The sequence below is a fragment of the Sciurus vulgaris genome, assembly GCF_902686455.1.
Source record: "Sciurus vulgaris genome assembly, chromosome: 6".
Taxonomy (NCBI): domain Eukaryota; kingdom Metazoa; phylum Chordata; class Mammalia; order Rodentia; family Sciuridae; genus Sciurus; species Sciurus vulgaris.
In genome coordinates, this window is record NC_136466.1 from 37,444,514 (window position 1) to 37,459,017 (window position 14,504).

General features: G+C 42.6%; 1 protein-coding gene across 7 annotated transcripts in view; it reads right to left on the minus strand.

Annotated features, from left to right (window-relative positions):
- Positions 1-402: 402 nt before the first annotated feature.
- Positions 403-14,504, minus strand: part of PGBD2 (piggyBac transposable element derived 2) — a 68,881-nt gene continuing 54,779 nt past the window's right edge. Inside the window, exons 1-5 of one of the 7 annotated variants that reach the window (XM_079144161.1) lie at positions 14,106-14,239; positions 13,948-14,020; positions 9,445-9,588; positions 4,522-4,583; positions 403-2,649 (exon numbers count right to left, since the gene is read on the minus strand). In XM_079144161.1, the coding sequence (XP_079000287.1) occupies positions 906-2,649; positions 4,522-4,538 (1,761 nt within the window). In that variant the 5' untranslated portion in view covers positions 4,539-4,583; positions 9,445-9,588; positions 13,948-14,020; positions 14,106-14,239 and the 3' untranslated portion in view covers positions 403-905. Of the gene's footprint in view, positions 2,650-4,521; positions 4,584-8,696; positions 9,589-13,947; positions 14,021-14,105; positions 14,240-14,504 lie in introns of those variants that run through there. The other 6 variants (XM_079144162.1, XM_079144159.1, XM_079144163.1 and 3 more) reach the window with 6 other exon arrangements.

The window sequence follows — 14,504 nt, forward strand, 5'->3', positions numbered from 1 at the left end:
ACATGTATATTAGGAAAATATTTTTATCAAGAAAATATGAACTCCAAAACTCTAGCACTCTAAATAAATGCAAGGTGAATTAACGATCCCTGGACAGTCTTGAACTAATGTGAAATAAATGATTAAGAAATATTATATGTACATGAAGTACAACTTATTCTAAATGGGATCCTAAATAGTAGTGGTTTTTAAGTCTTGCTGAACACTCGAAGTGCAGTGATTCTGACTGCTACAAATAATCCATGGATAGGGAACAATAAAAATTATTGAAATATGAAAAAAATGAAACACATTATGGCCTATATCTTAGATTACAAATTATGGCATACAATAATAAAACTTTATACTGTCCATTTAAGTTTTTCTTTGATTATCCTTTTCTGGGAGGGGAGGTACCAGGGATTGAACTCGGGCACTTGACCACTGAGCCACATCCCCAGTCCTATTTTGTATTTTATTTAGAGTCAGGGTCTCACTGAGTTGCTTAGTGCCTTGCTTTTGCTGAGGCTGACTTTGAACTCTTGATCCTCCTGCCTCAGCCTCCTGAGCTGCTGGGATTACAGGAGTGCACCACTGCACCCAGCTTCTTTGATTATTCTTATCAGAACTTAACTATACCCCAAAGCAGGATTTTTATTTGAATAGGTTTAGATAAATAATGGTATAAAATACAGATTTGCAAACATTTATGATTATTAACATAAATATTAATTTATATTACATGTAGGCATAGTAGCATACAATAAAAAAGATAATAATAATAATGGGGACAGGGAGAAAATACAAAACCAAATGATTGAAAATTCAGATCTTTATTCCTAAACAAATAAAACATAAGTGCTAATTGTTATATGTAATTATCTGTAGAGACCGCATTATAAACCACAACAAGCACAACTTTGCTGTCATCGGATATGGTACTCCCTAAAACACTTGGCATGGACGCCCTTCTGGCATTTCTCACACCGGGTGTTGGTCTGTGAGTGGCAGAGGGCACATCGTGTCCTCTTGTCCTGGTGGATGATCCAGTGCCCAATCATATCAAAGCGGCTCTCAGTTTCCAGCCGCCTGCTTCTCCTCCCTTGTGAGGACATATCAGCATTGCTCTCCAGATACACACAGGCAACGTATCTCCGGAAGGCAAGGAGGTCCACTTGTGCATCTTGGCAGCAGATCCTGTGCAGCTGCCATGCATTGTTGAGGGCAGCATCAATAACATAGCCAATGAAGCTTGAGTACCACTTCATGCCCCGGATCTTCACCTTGTACTTGGCAATATTCTGGTCCATCCTGCCAACACCTCCCACCTTTTCCTGATATAGCTTCACCAATGATGGCTGGTGGACCTGAGTTCGTGTTTTGGCTGCTCCTGAGTGACGGCTAGTCAGCCTCACTGGCTCTATGCCCACAGCATTGGAGCAGATATTGACCACGCTGCTATCATGCCAGCGGCACACAATGATCTCCTCACTCTCATCAACTTTGTAATCAAACGAACCCCTCTTCATTTTTCTCAATTCTTTAGGATCTTTGAGGGGACATCGCTCAATCCGGTATTCACGAACAGTTCCTGTGGCCTTCACCCCCTTCTTCCTCAAAATGGACATCAATTTGACACTTGTAAACACCTTGTCAAAAAATATGTGGTATGGCAGAAAGCCACGCTCCTGAAGTGCATCCACAAATTTTATTACCATACTTCCCCCTAAATCCAAGCCCTTGTCTGGTTTGGTGAATAATGTGCCTTGTGAAGGTTCAAACCACACCAAGTAGCCCCTGCTGGTTGTCCCGCACCAGATTTTGTAGCCAAGCCTCACAGGTTTCCCTGAGTGCAGCTGCTTGGATCCCCGGTGCCCAAAGTATTCACACATGGACTCACCAAAGCTATAGAACTCTTCCAAGGGTGCATGCTTCTGGAAATTGCAGTTCATTCTGACAATAAGAGGCCTGACCTTGGCAAACCTATCACTTTCATCAAGTTCATTGTTATTTGCAAAATGGAGGTATGAGAAGATCAGTTCAAATCTGTCCCTTCTAATTGCATCAGCCACAAGATGATGATGTGAGTCAGGAGAGGTTTCCCAAAACATCCTTCTCCTTGGGTAGGAGATATACCCACTTAAAATCAAAATGCCCAAAACACACTTCAATTCCTGGGCTGTGAGACCCAGGTTGACACTTTTCTGCCAAGCATAACGATTGGTTTCGTTAACAATGAAATTAATTGTTCCTTCATCGAAAAACAATTCAAAGAGGCCTACAGGACTTAGTTCCTGGCTTTTGAGATCTTCAATGTGAGGATCTGATGCTGTCCAACTGCCAAAGTCTGGTCGAATATCTCTTTTGGTCCAAACACGCTGAGGTTCCACTACTGCCTTCTGCCTCTTCTTGGCTGGTTGCAGCTCCAGGTCATCATTATCCTCTCCAGTGCCAGAGTCCTCAGACACAACTGAAGCATGGAGCATGCTGCCAGGCAGTTGAGCACCTCGTCGGCCATCTTCATCCCCAGAATCCTCATCTGTGAAGTCCCCTGCAGCATTGTCCGGGGGTGCAATGAAAATCTCCTCCCTGTTGCTGCCAGACTCTTCCTCCTCCAATGCATTCAGAACCTCAAGCAGCTTAGTGGACTTCACCTTTGAGCAGGCACCTCTTCTAGCAGTGATACCTCTGCAATGACAGAAAACAGTCAGGGAGGGGTCACTCTGGACAGGCGAAACTTCAGCTGGAAAGAGAAGTCCATTGGGATGCACCTTAGATTGAACAGCCTCACAGATTTGGGTCCACCAGGTACAACACCAGCTAGATAAATTTTCCAGACAAATAAAGATTACACTCTTAAATGCAGAAGTACTTTAATTATGAGAGGCACTCTAAAGAGGCATTATGTAATCGCTTTACCTCACAAATGCTCCAAGGATTCCCTCTACTAATAAATCCAGGTACCACTGTCTTCACCCTAGATAAAAGTCAACTGCAAATAGGAAGTCTAGCTGGAGTGACACCCAGGCTGTCCCCTTGGACTTGGACTCAGTGGCCCCAAGAAGCTCTGGTCTCATGCTTGATCTACTTATCTCTTCCCCATGTCTGATTTATGTAACAGAAGATTCCCTCACTTCCCAAATGCTCACTCTCCCTACTTGAACTTCATTTGCCAAATTCAAGAATTGAACAGACTCAGATTTTTAGATGGCTCCCTCACTGACCATCTTACTGCATGCTAACTACAATTCAGGAGCCAAACAGATATGGAAAACATGAAAACCTCTACGCCATTCAAACTCTCACCCTTTAGACATAGGAAACAAATGGATGGCAAGAGAGCCTTATATTTAATGGCACTGCCCAGAAACTCTATTTCCAAACTGGAGAAGACAGATAACAAGTAACTACACAGGTAGAGATAAATGCCATCCTTGGATAAAGGACAGGGGTGCTATTTTAAATAGGATAGAAAAGGAAGGCTCCCAAGGCAAGAGACCTGAACTGAACAAGTGAGGGAGTTAGTTACCCCAGCATATAGCTAGAGACAGGATGTCTCAGGAAAAAAGAAAAAACCATAGGCACAAGGCCCTGAGGCTAAAGATATAGTCAGGATGGAAAAACAGACCAGAAGCAGTGGGAACCAGGCCCCAAGGCCCATGCCAGGACTTCGGGTATTCAGCTACCACAGGGGGATGAAGCAGGACAGCAAGGAGTCACATGGAGGTTGTAAAAGCATCAACTGTAAGAATGTACTTGGTGGGAGGGAGCTCTGGTTGCTGCCCTGTCTTTCTCTAGTTCCCACACTGAGGACTTTCCACCCCAGAGAAAAGATGCAGGATTTACCATGGAGCCTATTTCCATGTAGACCTGCCCATGAACTCTGGAGTCCAAGTTGCATTAGAGATTCACTCCAATATCTCTTCCCAGATGGTGATCCTATCACCTCTAAGCTGACCTTCAGAGAAGTAAGTTTTTCACCCATCTGAGCTTTGTGTGGGTCAGAAAGACAGACCAGCCTGAAGGAAGAGAAAACCAAAAGCTTTTTCCGTGAACCTCGGACTGAGACAAGTTTTGAGGGAAGCAGCTATCTTTATGCTTCCCTACCCCAGCTTCACCCACTTCACAGGGGCAGATCCAGGCCTGCCAGGGCAGGGCCTATACCAGTCTCACTGAGTACCTGAGCTCCTGCTCACCCCCAAATCCTCAAACACCTTCTGTACATGACTCTTCCCTCTGGCCATGGGAAAGCTGGCAGAAACTAAGGCAGCCCAGCAGCAACCATTTGGTGTCTTTACCTTGAAAGATGAGGAAAGTAAAGTTATGTTTTATGTCAAATGTATGCACAGGTGCCACATGCCCACTTTGTACCATATATACTTCCTTGTCTATGTCGTCTTCTCTGTCCTTCTTCTCTCCCCTCCTACCTCATGCTTTCTAAACACCAACTATTTAGTGAAGGGCTAAAAATGTCACTGACTTGGCCTTTCAAAACAGAGGAGTAAATACTTTCAAAAGCATGTCATTCGACAGAACTCCTACCTTGAGGGTGAAGCCATGATGAACTGGGAAGATGAGGCTATCTTTATTCAGAGTCTAAGAATCTGTAAGACAATGAAGGTCAGTTTTTTTAAATCACATCTTAATAGCAAAGCAACAGGATCTTTTCTATCATTTCAGGGAAAAACACCTCCTACTTAAGGTTCACCGCCAATCATAAGGAAATGGGCTGTACATACACAGGAAATGTGTCTGGTTGACAAAGTTAGTTAGAAAGAAAAGGAATAAATGTCCACATTTCACATAAAAACATTCTAAAGGAGGGTGGCTTACTGTCAGAACTGCTGATATTTGGGGTTAGTTATAAGTTTTTGGGTGGAGTCAGTCCTGTGCATTATAGGATACTTAATATCATCTCTGGCTTCTACCCTCTATATGCCAATAAAATACCCCATTTCAGTAAGCTGAGGAAATCAAAGTTTTTTTTCCACACATTTCTCCCAAGTGACAGGGGGGTGCCAAATTGACCCTGGCTAACAATTTTCTAGATCAGTGCTCCAAGAGAACCTTCTGTGATGCTGGAAATGATCTCTGTCAGAACTATCCAATATGGCAGCCATGATCCACATCCCCCACACTTGAAATATAGCTGGTATGACTGAGAAACTGAGTTTTTAATTTTATATAAATTGAATTCTAATTTAAATAGTCATGGGGCTACTGCATTAGACAGTGAAATTCTAAATATACTAAAAACTAATTGTGAAAGAGCAAAATTTTTAAAGAAATAATGACAGAATAGACAAAGTTTTCCTGAAAAAAAAAAAAAATTTAAAGAAAGATATATCGTTTACACATCATCAAACTTCCAATGTACCTAACAGGCAGCCTCTGAGATGGCTACCAGAGATCTCTACCCTCCTGATATTCATACCCTTGTGTATTCCTCTCCCCTGAGCAAACTGGGGAGACCTACTTTTTTTTTTTTTTCTTTCTTGTGACCTACTCCTAACAGAATATGGTCAAAGTGATGAGAAATCTCTTCTGAGATTAGGCTACAAAGACACTGGGGCTTCTATCTATCTCTGCTTCTCACTCTTTTTTTTTCACTTTGAGGGAAGCCAGCTACTATGTTCTAAGTTGTCTTAGGGTCCATGGGTTCAGTTCCTAGCCTTTGGCCAGAGGGAACCAAGGCCCTCAGTCCAATAAAGAGCAGAATCTACACCCCATAAAGAATAGAATCCTAAGAAATACTACCACAGTTGAGATTTTGAATGAGACCACAGCCTCAGCTGACAGCTTGAACACAACCTCATAAGAGATATTGAGCTACAGAAATTCAGATAAGCCACATCTATATTCCTGACCCACTGGAACTGTGAAATAAAAAATGTTTATTGTTTTAAGCTTATAAGTTGTGGGGTAATGTGTGGTAAAAGCAAGAGATAATATAACATCTGTTTTAGTTGGCTTTTTGCTGCTATGACTAAAAGAGATGACAAGAACAATTAGAGGAAAATTTTATTTGGGGGCTCAGTTTCAGAGGTCTCAGTTCATAACCAACTCCATTTCTTGGGGCTCAAGGTGAGGCTGAACATCATGGTGGGAGAGTGTGGTAAAGGGAAAGAGCTCAAGACATTCACACTAGGAAGTAGAAAGAGAATTCCCCTCACAGACAAAATAGAAACCCTAAGAGCACACCCCATTAACCCACCTCCTCCAGCCACACCCTACCTGCCTACCACTCAGTTAATTCCTATCAGGGGATTAATCTGATAATTGGGTTAAGGCTCTCATAACTCAGTCATTTTGTCTCTAAACTTTCTTGCATTGTCTCACAATGCTTTTTGAGGAAACACCTCATATTCAAACTATAACAACATCTTACAATGAAAGCCAGAAACTGGTTGAAGATATTCACAATGCACATAGCCAAAAAAGAACCAGAATATTAAAAAAAAAAGTTCTGCAAAACAATGAAAAAAGGACAAGCAACCCAATAGAAAAAAAAATATGTAAAAGATGTGAGAGGGGAAGTCACACAAATGGGAACCTAAATGATGTCAATGAACATTTGAAGAAAAATCAGGAAAATACAAATTAAATTCCTATTAAACTGATGGAAATGCACATATGCCAAGAGCTGTGAGCAATCTGGAAATCCAGTAAGCTAAATATGAGCAAGCCCATCAACCAGCTTTCCCACTTCTGGCTACAAACCCCAGAGAAATGTTCACAAGAACACCCATGAGGAAGTCTTCTAAAGTGCTGTTGAAAAACCTAAAAAATTACCATCAGGAAATTGATATAACTTATATGAGAATATTGAAGTTAAGAATTTACTACCCAGAATGCAGATCTCTAAAACAACACTGAATAAAACAAAGGTACTGAGAAAAAGTGTTGAATAACATTTACATAACTATAAATAAGCACAATTCCTTGGGTTGTTTATGACACCCTGTAAGAGGAGTAAAAAGTCAGGACTAGAAAGATACATACTAGCTTTCACAGAAGAGTAACCACAGAGGAGGGAGGGAAACAGGAGTGGGGAAGATGAGTGTGGGGTCAATATTCCATTTAAAAAAACATGAATGAATCAAATATGGCAAAATGTGTTAACATCTGTTAAGTTTGGTGGAGACATAAATGGTACATTTTCCTCTATATTTTCTGTATATTTTAAATATTTTGGAACAAAAACATTAGAAGACATTTTTAGCAAGTAATAACCTTTGTCAAAAACCTCTGAAAAATACTCTTCCTTGACCAACCTCCTTGTTTCACTTTAGATACGAGGCATCCCCCAAAAACTTGTGTGTTAGACAATGCAAGAATCTCAGAGGTGAAATGATTGGGTTATGAGTGTCTTAACCTAATCAACAGATTAACCCACTGATATGGATTGACCTGGTAGTAACTGTAGGCAGGTAGGGTATGGCTGGTGGGAATAGGTCAGTGGGTGTGTGACTTGGGGTTTTATATTTTGTCCCTGGTGAGTGGAATCCCCTCCATCCCCCTTCACTCTCCCCACCACCACCCGACCGGTCCCTGCTCCTTCCTGGTTGCCATGGCCTAAGCTGCTTTTCTCAGTCATGCCTCACCTCAGGCACAGAGCTTTGGAGTTAGCTAACCATGGATTAAGCATGGGAAACCATAAGTCGAATAAACTTTTACTCCCCTACATTGTTCTTCTCAGGTATTTTCTTCACGGCAACAAAAAAAGCAACAAAAAAAGCTGACTAATACACTCCTCCCTAGCACTAGAGGAGCAGACAAACAAAGAAGAATCGAGTCTGAATTAAGCATTAGAAATAAATCAAATGGCAGAAAATAAAAATCTCTCTATAATAAAGAACTCAAAAAAAAAAATCAACATTTAAAAAACAAATAATCCAATCAATAAACAAGCAAATGAACTTAACACCTTCTCAAAAAAAGTCTATATCACTCCTTGGTACTTATTCAAAAGAATTAAAGTCAGCATATTTTAGAAATACATGCATACGTTTATCACAACATAATTCACCACAGATGAATGGATAAAGTACACACATGTACACATACACACACACACACACACATACATATATATAAATATACACATGCATGAACACACAAATGGATTTTATTGACCATAAAGAATAAAATCATGTCATTTGCATGAAAATGAATGGACATGAAGACCATAATTTTGGGCAAAATAAGTTAGACTCTGAGAGAAAAGTATCATGTATTTTCTCTCATATGTGGAAGCTAGAGGAGAAAAAAGGGAGGGGCACTATGAAAGTAGAAGGGAGACTCTGAGGGTAGAGGAAGAGGATCATCAGGAGGGAACCAGAAGGGAGAGGGAGGTACTAGGGAGTGAAATTGATGAAATTATGTCTTCATGTATGTAGAAATATACCACAATGAAACCTATCATATAATTAATTAACATAGCAATTCTCAAAAAGGAAATGGATAAAAGGAGATCAGGAGCTACTTCTCAAAGGAAAAATAAATATGAAAATATGTTTAATGTCATTACTATTCAGGAAATGAAAATTGAAACCACAATAAGATATCATTTCACATATATAAAACTGGCAAAAATTTAAAGGCAAGCATTATCAAGTGCTGAAGCAGACAACAAATAATTCAAGAGGCACCACTGCAGAGTGTCAACAGTATAGCAGCAGTATCTTCTAAAGTAGAACATTCACAAACCCACTCACTCAGTAATCCATCTCAAGCATTTACCCTGAAGTGGTGGTTCTCAACCTCAGCAACAGCACTAAAAGCTGGACAATTCTTTCAGGGGAGAGTGGAGACTGTAGGAGGTTGGGAAGCTATTCTGTGCTTTTTAGGATATTTAGCAGCATGTCTGGCTTTTACCCACTAGATGCCAGTAGCACCTCACCTTTCAGGTGCAACAACCAAAAGTGTCTCTTCCTCTCACTTTCCATCTCTTCCCCCTACCTTTTGAGAACTGCTGCCTTAAAGAACTACTGGGCATGTGCACTAGGATTCCAGACACGAATGCCCTCTGCAGCCCTGTTTTTATAGTAACAGAAACTATTAATGGCTACCAATAGAATAGATGCAATGGAATACAACAGAGAAAGGGAATAAAGACCTTCAACTATATATTCTACTAATGAATCTCAAAAACATGCTGTGCAAAAAACAAATAAGAATACCTGCACAGCTTCATTTTATAAACACAAAAAAAGTTAAGCAAAACTAAAAAAAAAAAAAAAAAAAAAAAACTATCAAGATAATCAAGGAAATGACTGAGAGGAACTTCAGGACAGTGGTTACCTCTGAAAAGATGCAACTATGGCAGACACATGGAGGTATCTAAAATTTTGATAAGGTTCTACATCTTAAACTGAGTAGGATATTCAGACCTTGCTTCATTAATCTTTACATTGTTCATGTTTCATGCATTGGTATGTACCACTCACATACAAAAACACATACAGGCACAGGGACACTGGCAAAGAAACAGATACTATCTGGCTAAGCCTCTCAGTGCCCCATAGGAAGAGAGTTGCTCTGTAGTGATGAAGGACTGGCAGGCAGATGTTCATCTGTGGTATTCCAGAGCACATACATCTTGCATAGCTAGAAGGGAAAAAAGAAATGAACAGTCATCTGTATCCTTTATAAAGAATGTCCTTATAGAAGCCTTCTGAACTTATTTACCCAAACTTTCTCAAAGGCCAACCAGTCACATCCTGGCTTCACACAATGCCCCTGACTACTACCTCTGGCCCACCTGATCACACTTAAATTCCTCTATGGCTTATGAAAAAACCTCATTATCTAACTAGACCTTAAGTTCTAGAAATCATAGGCATGGTCCCCACAGGCCCTCAGTGAATCTGGGTATGTGACTACAATGTCTATAGAGCTCTTCTGTTCTCACTTTCATTGGCACCAAATGCTGGCTGGCTGCAGGCAAATGCCATGTGTGTGAGAAAGTCCTTTCAAATTCCCCCACCCTGTCCACTCCCAAGACTGTAGCCTGGTAAGAACGTGGAATATGGAACTGTCGCTGGCTCTTTGCGGTTCCAAAATCCATGGATATTTGTCACCACCTGCAGCAACAACTTGCACAGGTCTTATGGGTGGTGGAGTGGAATCTGAAGCACTTCTATCTTTCTCTTTAGTGCACTGCTTTCTTGCTTGTTCATAGAGGATAGAGGAAATGAGGTTTACTTGCTTTGAGAGGAGAGACAGACTTTGTTTCTTGCTTGTTACTTGCTTTGAGAGGAGAGAGAGAGACTTTGTTTCTTGCTTGTTACTTGCTTTGAGAGGAGAGAGACCCTGCTTATCAGAGAGAAAGAAACTTTGCTTAAGAGAGAAACTTTGAAAGAAAGACAGGCTTTTCTTAGAGCTTAGGAGAGAGGCCTGCCACGCCTTAAAGTCCTGCATCCTGTGAACTAAGGGTGTGTCTACCTAAGGTGCCCTAGTAATGCGTCTCAGTTCTCCGTTCCGCAATCTGCCTTCCGCTGCTTGCCCCTATTCCCTCTGGCTGCTTCTAATGGCTGCTGTGGCGTGTCTTCTTCTCTGGCTACTGCTGTACCGCGTGTCTTTTCCTCTGGCTGCTTCTAATGGCTGCTATATCTCTGTCTCGCTCCGCCTACGCTTATATCACCTCCAGGACTCGGAGAGCAGGGCCACGCCTCTTACGCAAAGATTAGGCAAGACGCTGGAGCAGGCAATTAGTGCTCAAGAACACGTGTGCATACATTGTGTGCGTGGACGAGAAAATCACCTGAGTGTGCTTATGTCAATTAACCTCGCTGCCGATGTGATCAGGCGCCATCCTGGCGCCGCCAACATGGCACAGCCCCCAACATGGAACCACCGGAAATAAAGCTGTGCAACTTTGCCAAGTCATTTACCTTCTCTGTGCCCTTATTTCCTCACCTGTGAAGTGTGATCACACTGCCATTGCCCTGTGAAAATGTGAGTCAATGTGTATGAAGTTCACACAAAAGACCTGGCTACACAAGTGTTAGCAAAGGGTTCCGATCCATAATACCCCTTGCCATTAGAATAGTCAAAAATTCTAAAAACTGAACATTTTTTTCAAAAGTTTGCAACAAACAGCAGCAACAAAATCTGAATTGATCTGAGGTTCTTTATAATCTCTATTTCTGTAACCAATTATAGATATCCACACATTTTGCTACAGAAATACTCTGCAAAATTAAGAAGTACTTTGATATGAATCTGATAAAAGTCAAACATTCCAACCTTTTCCCCAGGTTCAGACAGGTTTGGGGCAGGAAACATGACCTGTGTTACCATTTCACTTGCCCGACCTCTCAGCAGCTCATCACCTTTTCCTCTGCCATGCCCTAGGCTGGCCGCATTCACTTACTAACATCTATACTGATGGTTCCAATTTTCCCAGGTCACAATCAAATCAGGCTTCAAAATAAGATCAAGGACACTCACAGCCATGGCCTCAGCTTAGATGATCCTGCAATACCTTTCTCCATCCATCAAGCTTTCAGTAAAGGATTCTTCTATCACAGTTTTTATGAGAATAAAATGACCCATCTGAGAATTAAGCCCATCTTTGGATCCTCAGAAGTCAATACGGCTTCTGGCATGCAGTAGGCACTTAAAAAATAGGTGTTTAAACAAACTACAGTCACACTCCGGGGAACCCAAGCAGCATCCTGCAGTAGGTCTTCATATTCATCTTCACTTTCTGGCTTTGAGATAGCTATTTAGGAAAGAACCAGAAGCTACTCATACATGATTTGACCCTAACCAAAGCATACTTCTTAAAGATTCCCTGAAACCATGCACAAGAAATGTCTATCAGTGGAGAGTCTAATACAGTGGACTGAACCAGATGGGAGAGACACCTAAGGCAGGAAACTCAATCTCCCTTTCTGTGGTCCTCAGACCAAGCTTCCTCATTCTCCCTTTTAGTGGTCCTTGAATTACTCCCTAGCCCCCTATCTCCTCATGTGAAGCCCTTCAATCTTGCCCTACCTGACAGAACTGACAAAGGATAGTGTCTCCACAGGTTAATCAAGATCCAAAATGGAATAATGTCCAGATAGAAGCTATTAGGCAAGCATATTATGCACCGTACCCTACCACTTCCTCATTCAAATACATAAAGTATCTACTAGGTACCAGGCACATATGTATAAAACTAAACCTGCAGCTATGGCAGGGTTACCCAGGAGGGGTGGGAGAGATTAGGATCCATAAAACAGAAACAGTAACTAGTTAGGGAAATGAAAGAATACTTTCCTGGGTAAAGGATGACTGGCTGGACAGCTACAAAAAGAGCAAGAATTCCCTGAGTAGGCAGGAAACAGGATCCCAGCCAAAGGGAACAGAATATGAAGGGGAAGAAATGCCAGTGTGACCAGAGTAGGGAATCCAAGTGAAAGGATCTAAAAAAAGGCTTAACCCATCCTATAAGGACTTGAAGGCCTTTTTTAAGAAAATTACAGGCAGAATATAAAACCATCAGATTTGCATTTTTAATAAGCTTATTCTAAATGAAGTGTAGACAACTGAGCAAAGATATCAAAGCAGGTACAGGGACAAGGATAAAAAGGTACTGCAAGATTGTGGTGCTTACAGGAAGAAAAGAACCTGCCCAAGTGGGATTTAAAAGGTAATAGCAACTAATCTAGATTACTGTTTGAGAGGCAAGGGAGACAGGCAGAACAGAGTCACCTACTGGACCTCAGGTCTATAGGCTTGAACACAGTCATTCATGGGGGCTGGGAGCTCAAGAGGGCAACCAGGTGAGGTAAGCACATGCTGCACTTGGCACATATTGAGACAGAAATATTTGGGGCATAACCCAGAATAGCATCAAGCAGACCACAAACTCTGTGGGTCTGGGACCAAGAAACAGACTTGCTTGGAGTCATAAAATAGTGCATTTTCTGAGGATTTCTGGAAAGATCAAAATCATAAGAAGTTACCAGGGGAAGAGGCCCAGACTGAAAGAAATGATCATCAAGGAAGAAGTCTTAAAAATACCTGAGGGGAGGGAAAGAGGAATGGAAGAGCCTGTAAAGGGTAGAAGGAGAACTTGAGCAGCCACAGGCAGAGACTAGATAGTGCAGCAAAGGGTGGTCACCTGTGCTAAAACTGCCCCAGAGACCCAAATGGATGTTTGCAACTGAACTGGGCAACCAGCAAAGAAAAAAAGCACTTTGATTTTAAACCTGGAACTGCAAGAACCACTCTGAAGGGTCTTGGGGAGAAGTGGAGTGAGCTCTGCTACTGAAAATGTTAATTTCTCCCAGAAGACAAGATAAATGCAACTAAATCCTGTCTTGGATGTCATAGGAAGTGGTTCTTCTGATTGTTCTGTTAAAAAGATGCTCAAAAGTGGGAGATCTGGGCTAACTATATATGGGAATTCTTTTGTACTATTTTTGCAACTTTTTCAAATTCTGAAAATATTTCAAGAAGGAAAGTTTTTTTTAAAAATAGTTTATAAATGTAAATGACTCAAAGCTAAGCCAGGTGCAAAACAGCTCCGGAGAGGGCTTTGTGAGTGAGACATAGGCACCTCTCTTTTCTCCCTATTTCAGTTTCAAAAGATAAATAGAAAGAAGAAAAAACAAACACCCTCTGAAATCTCAGCGATCCCAGAGAAAAGCAGACACAATCAATCCCAAAACGCCCCGCCCCTGCACGTCAGCGCGCTGAGCTGCCAGCCCCACACTCTCCCAAACCCCTTAGCCTGCCCCAGACCCGTCCACCCCGCATATAAAGCAACCCTCTTCCGTAGAGCCCCGCCTACGCTCCATCCTGCGAACCAGGCCTGCCCTGGCCCCGCACACACTCCATCCCACCTTAGTCTGGTTCCGCTTCAGTCACACCCACCCCGCTACACTGCAACCTCAGCTACCTCAGCCATCTCAGCCGACCCCGCCCCCAGGCTTGCAACCGTAGCGCCCCCTTGCGGTCCTCGGAACTCACCGCTTGGAGGCCTATTGTTCCTGTCCGGGTCCCTACCCACGGCTGTCCGCACTCAGCAGAGAGGCTGACTGCACTGTTGAGAAAATGCAACATCAGGGCCCGCCGCTCCCGCATTAAAACCTGTGCCATGCCCGCAGTGCAAGCAGGGTAACGCCTACCTGGGCTGGCCAGACCAGAGCCTCGCCTGACTGCACTGGATGCCCCAGGGAAGGCAAAGCAACACCTCTAAGCCAGCGTTGGCACTGGGTGTCGCGGCCGCGCAACGTCCGGCACGAGACTGCTTGGGAGCCTCAGCCCGCCTTCTACGCCACGCCCCCGGACAGGCCACGCCCCGCGCCCGAGTAATCATAGAGATGGCAGGACCTCCGAGGAGCCTAGAGAGAACCTGGAAGTGCCTCCGAAACCTAGAAGCCTTGGATCGCAGTACTCCCCCGGAGGGCTATCCCGACAGGCAGCTTTCACCGCACTGGTCTACCCACTTCTCACCCAGCTTCTATTCCCGAGGTCTCGATGACCTCTTTCTCTCTAAGGCAGTAGTTCTCACTTGTGGCCTCGAA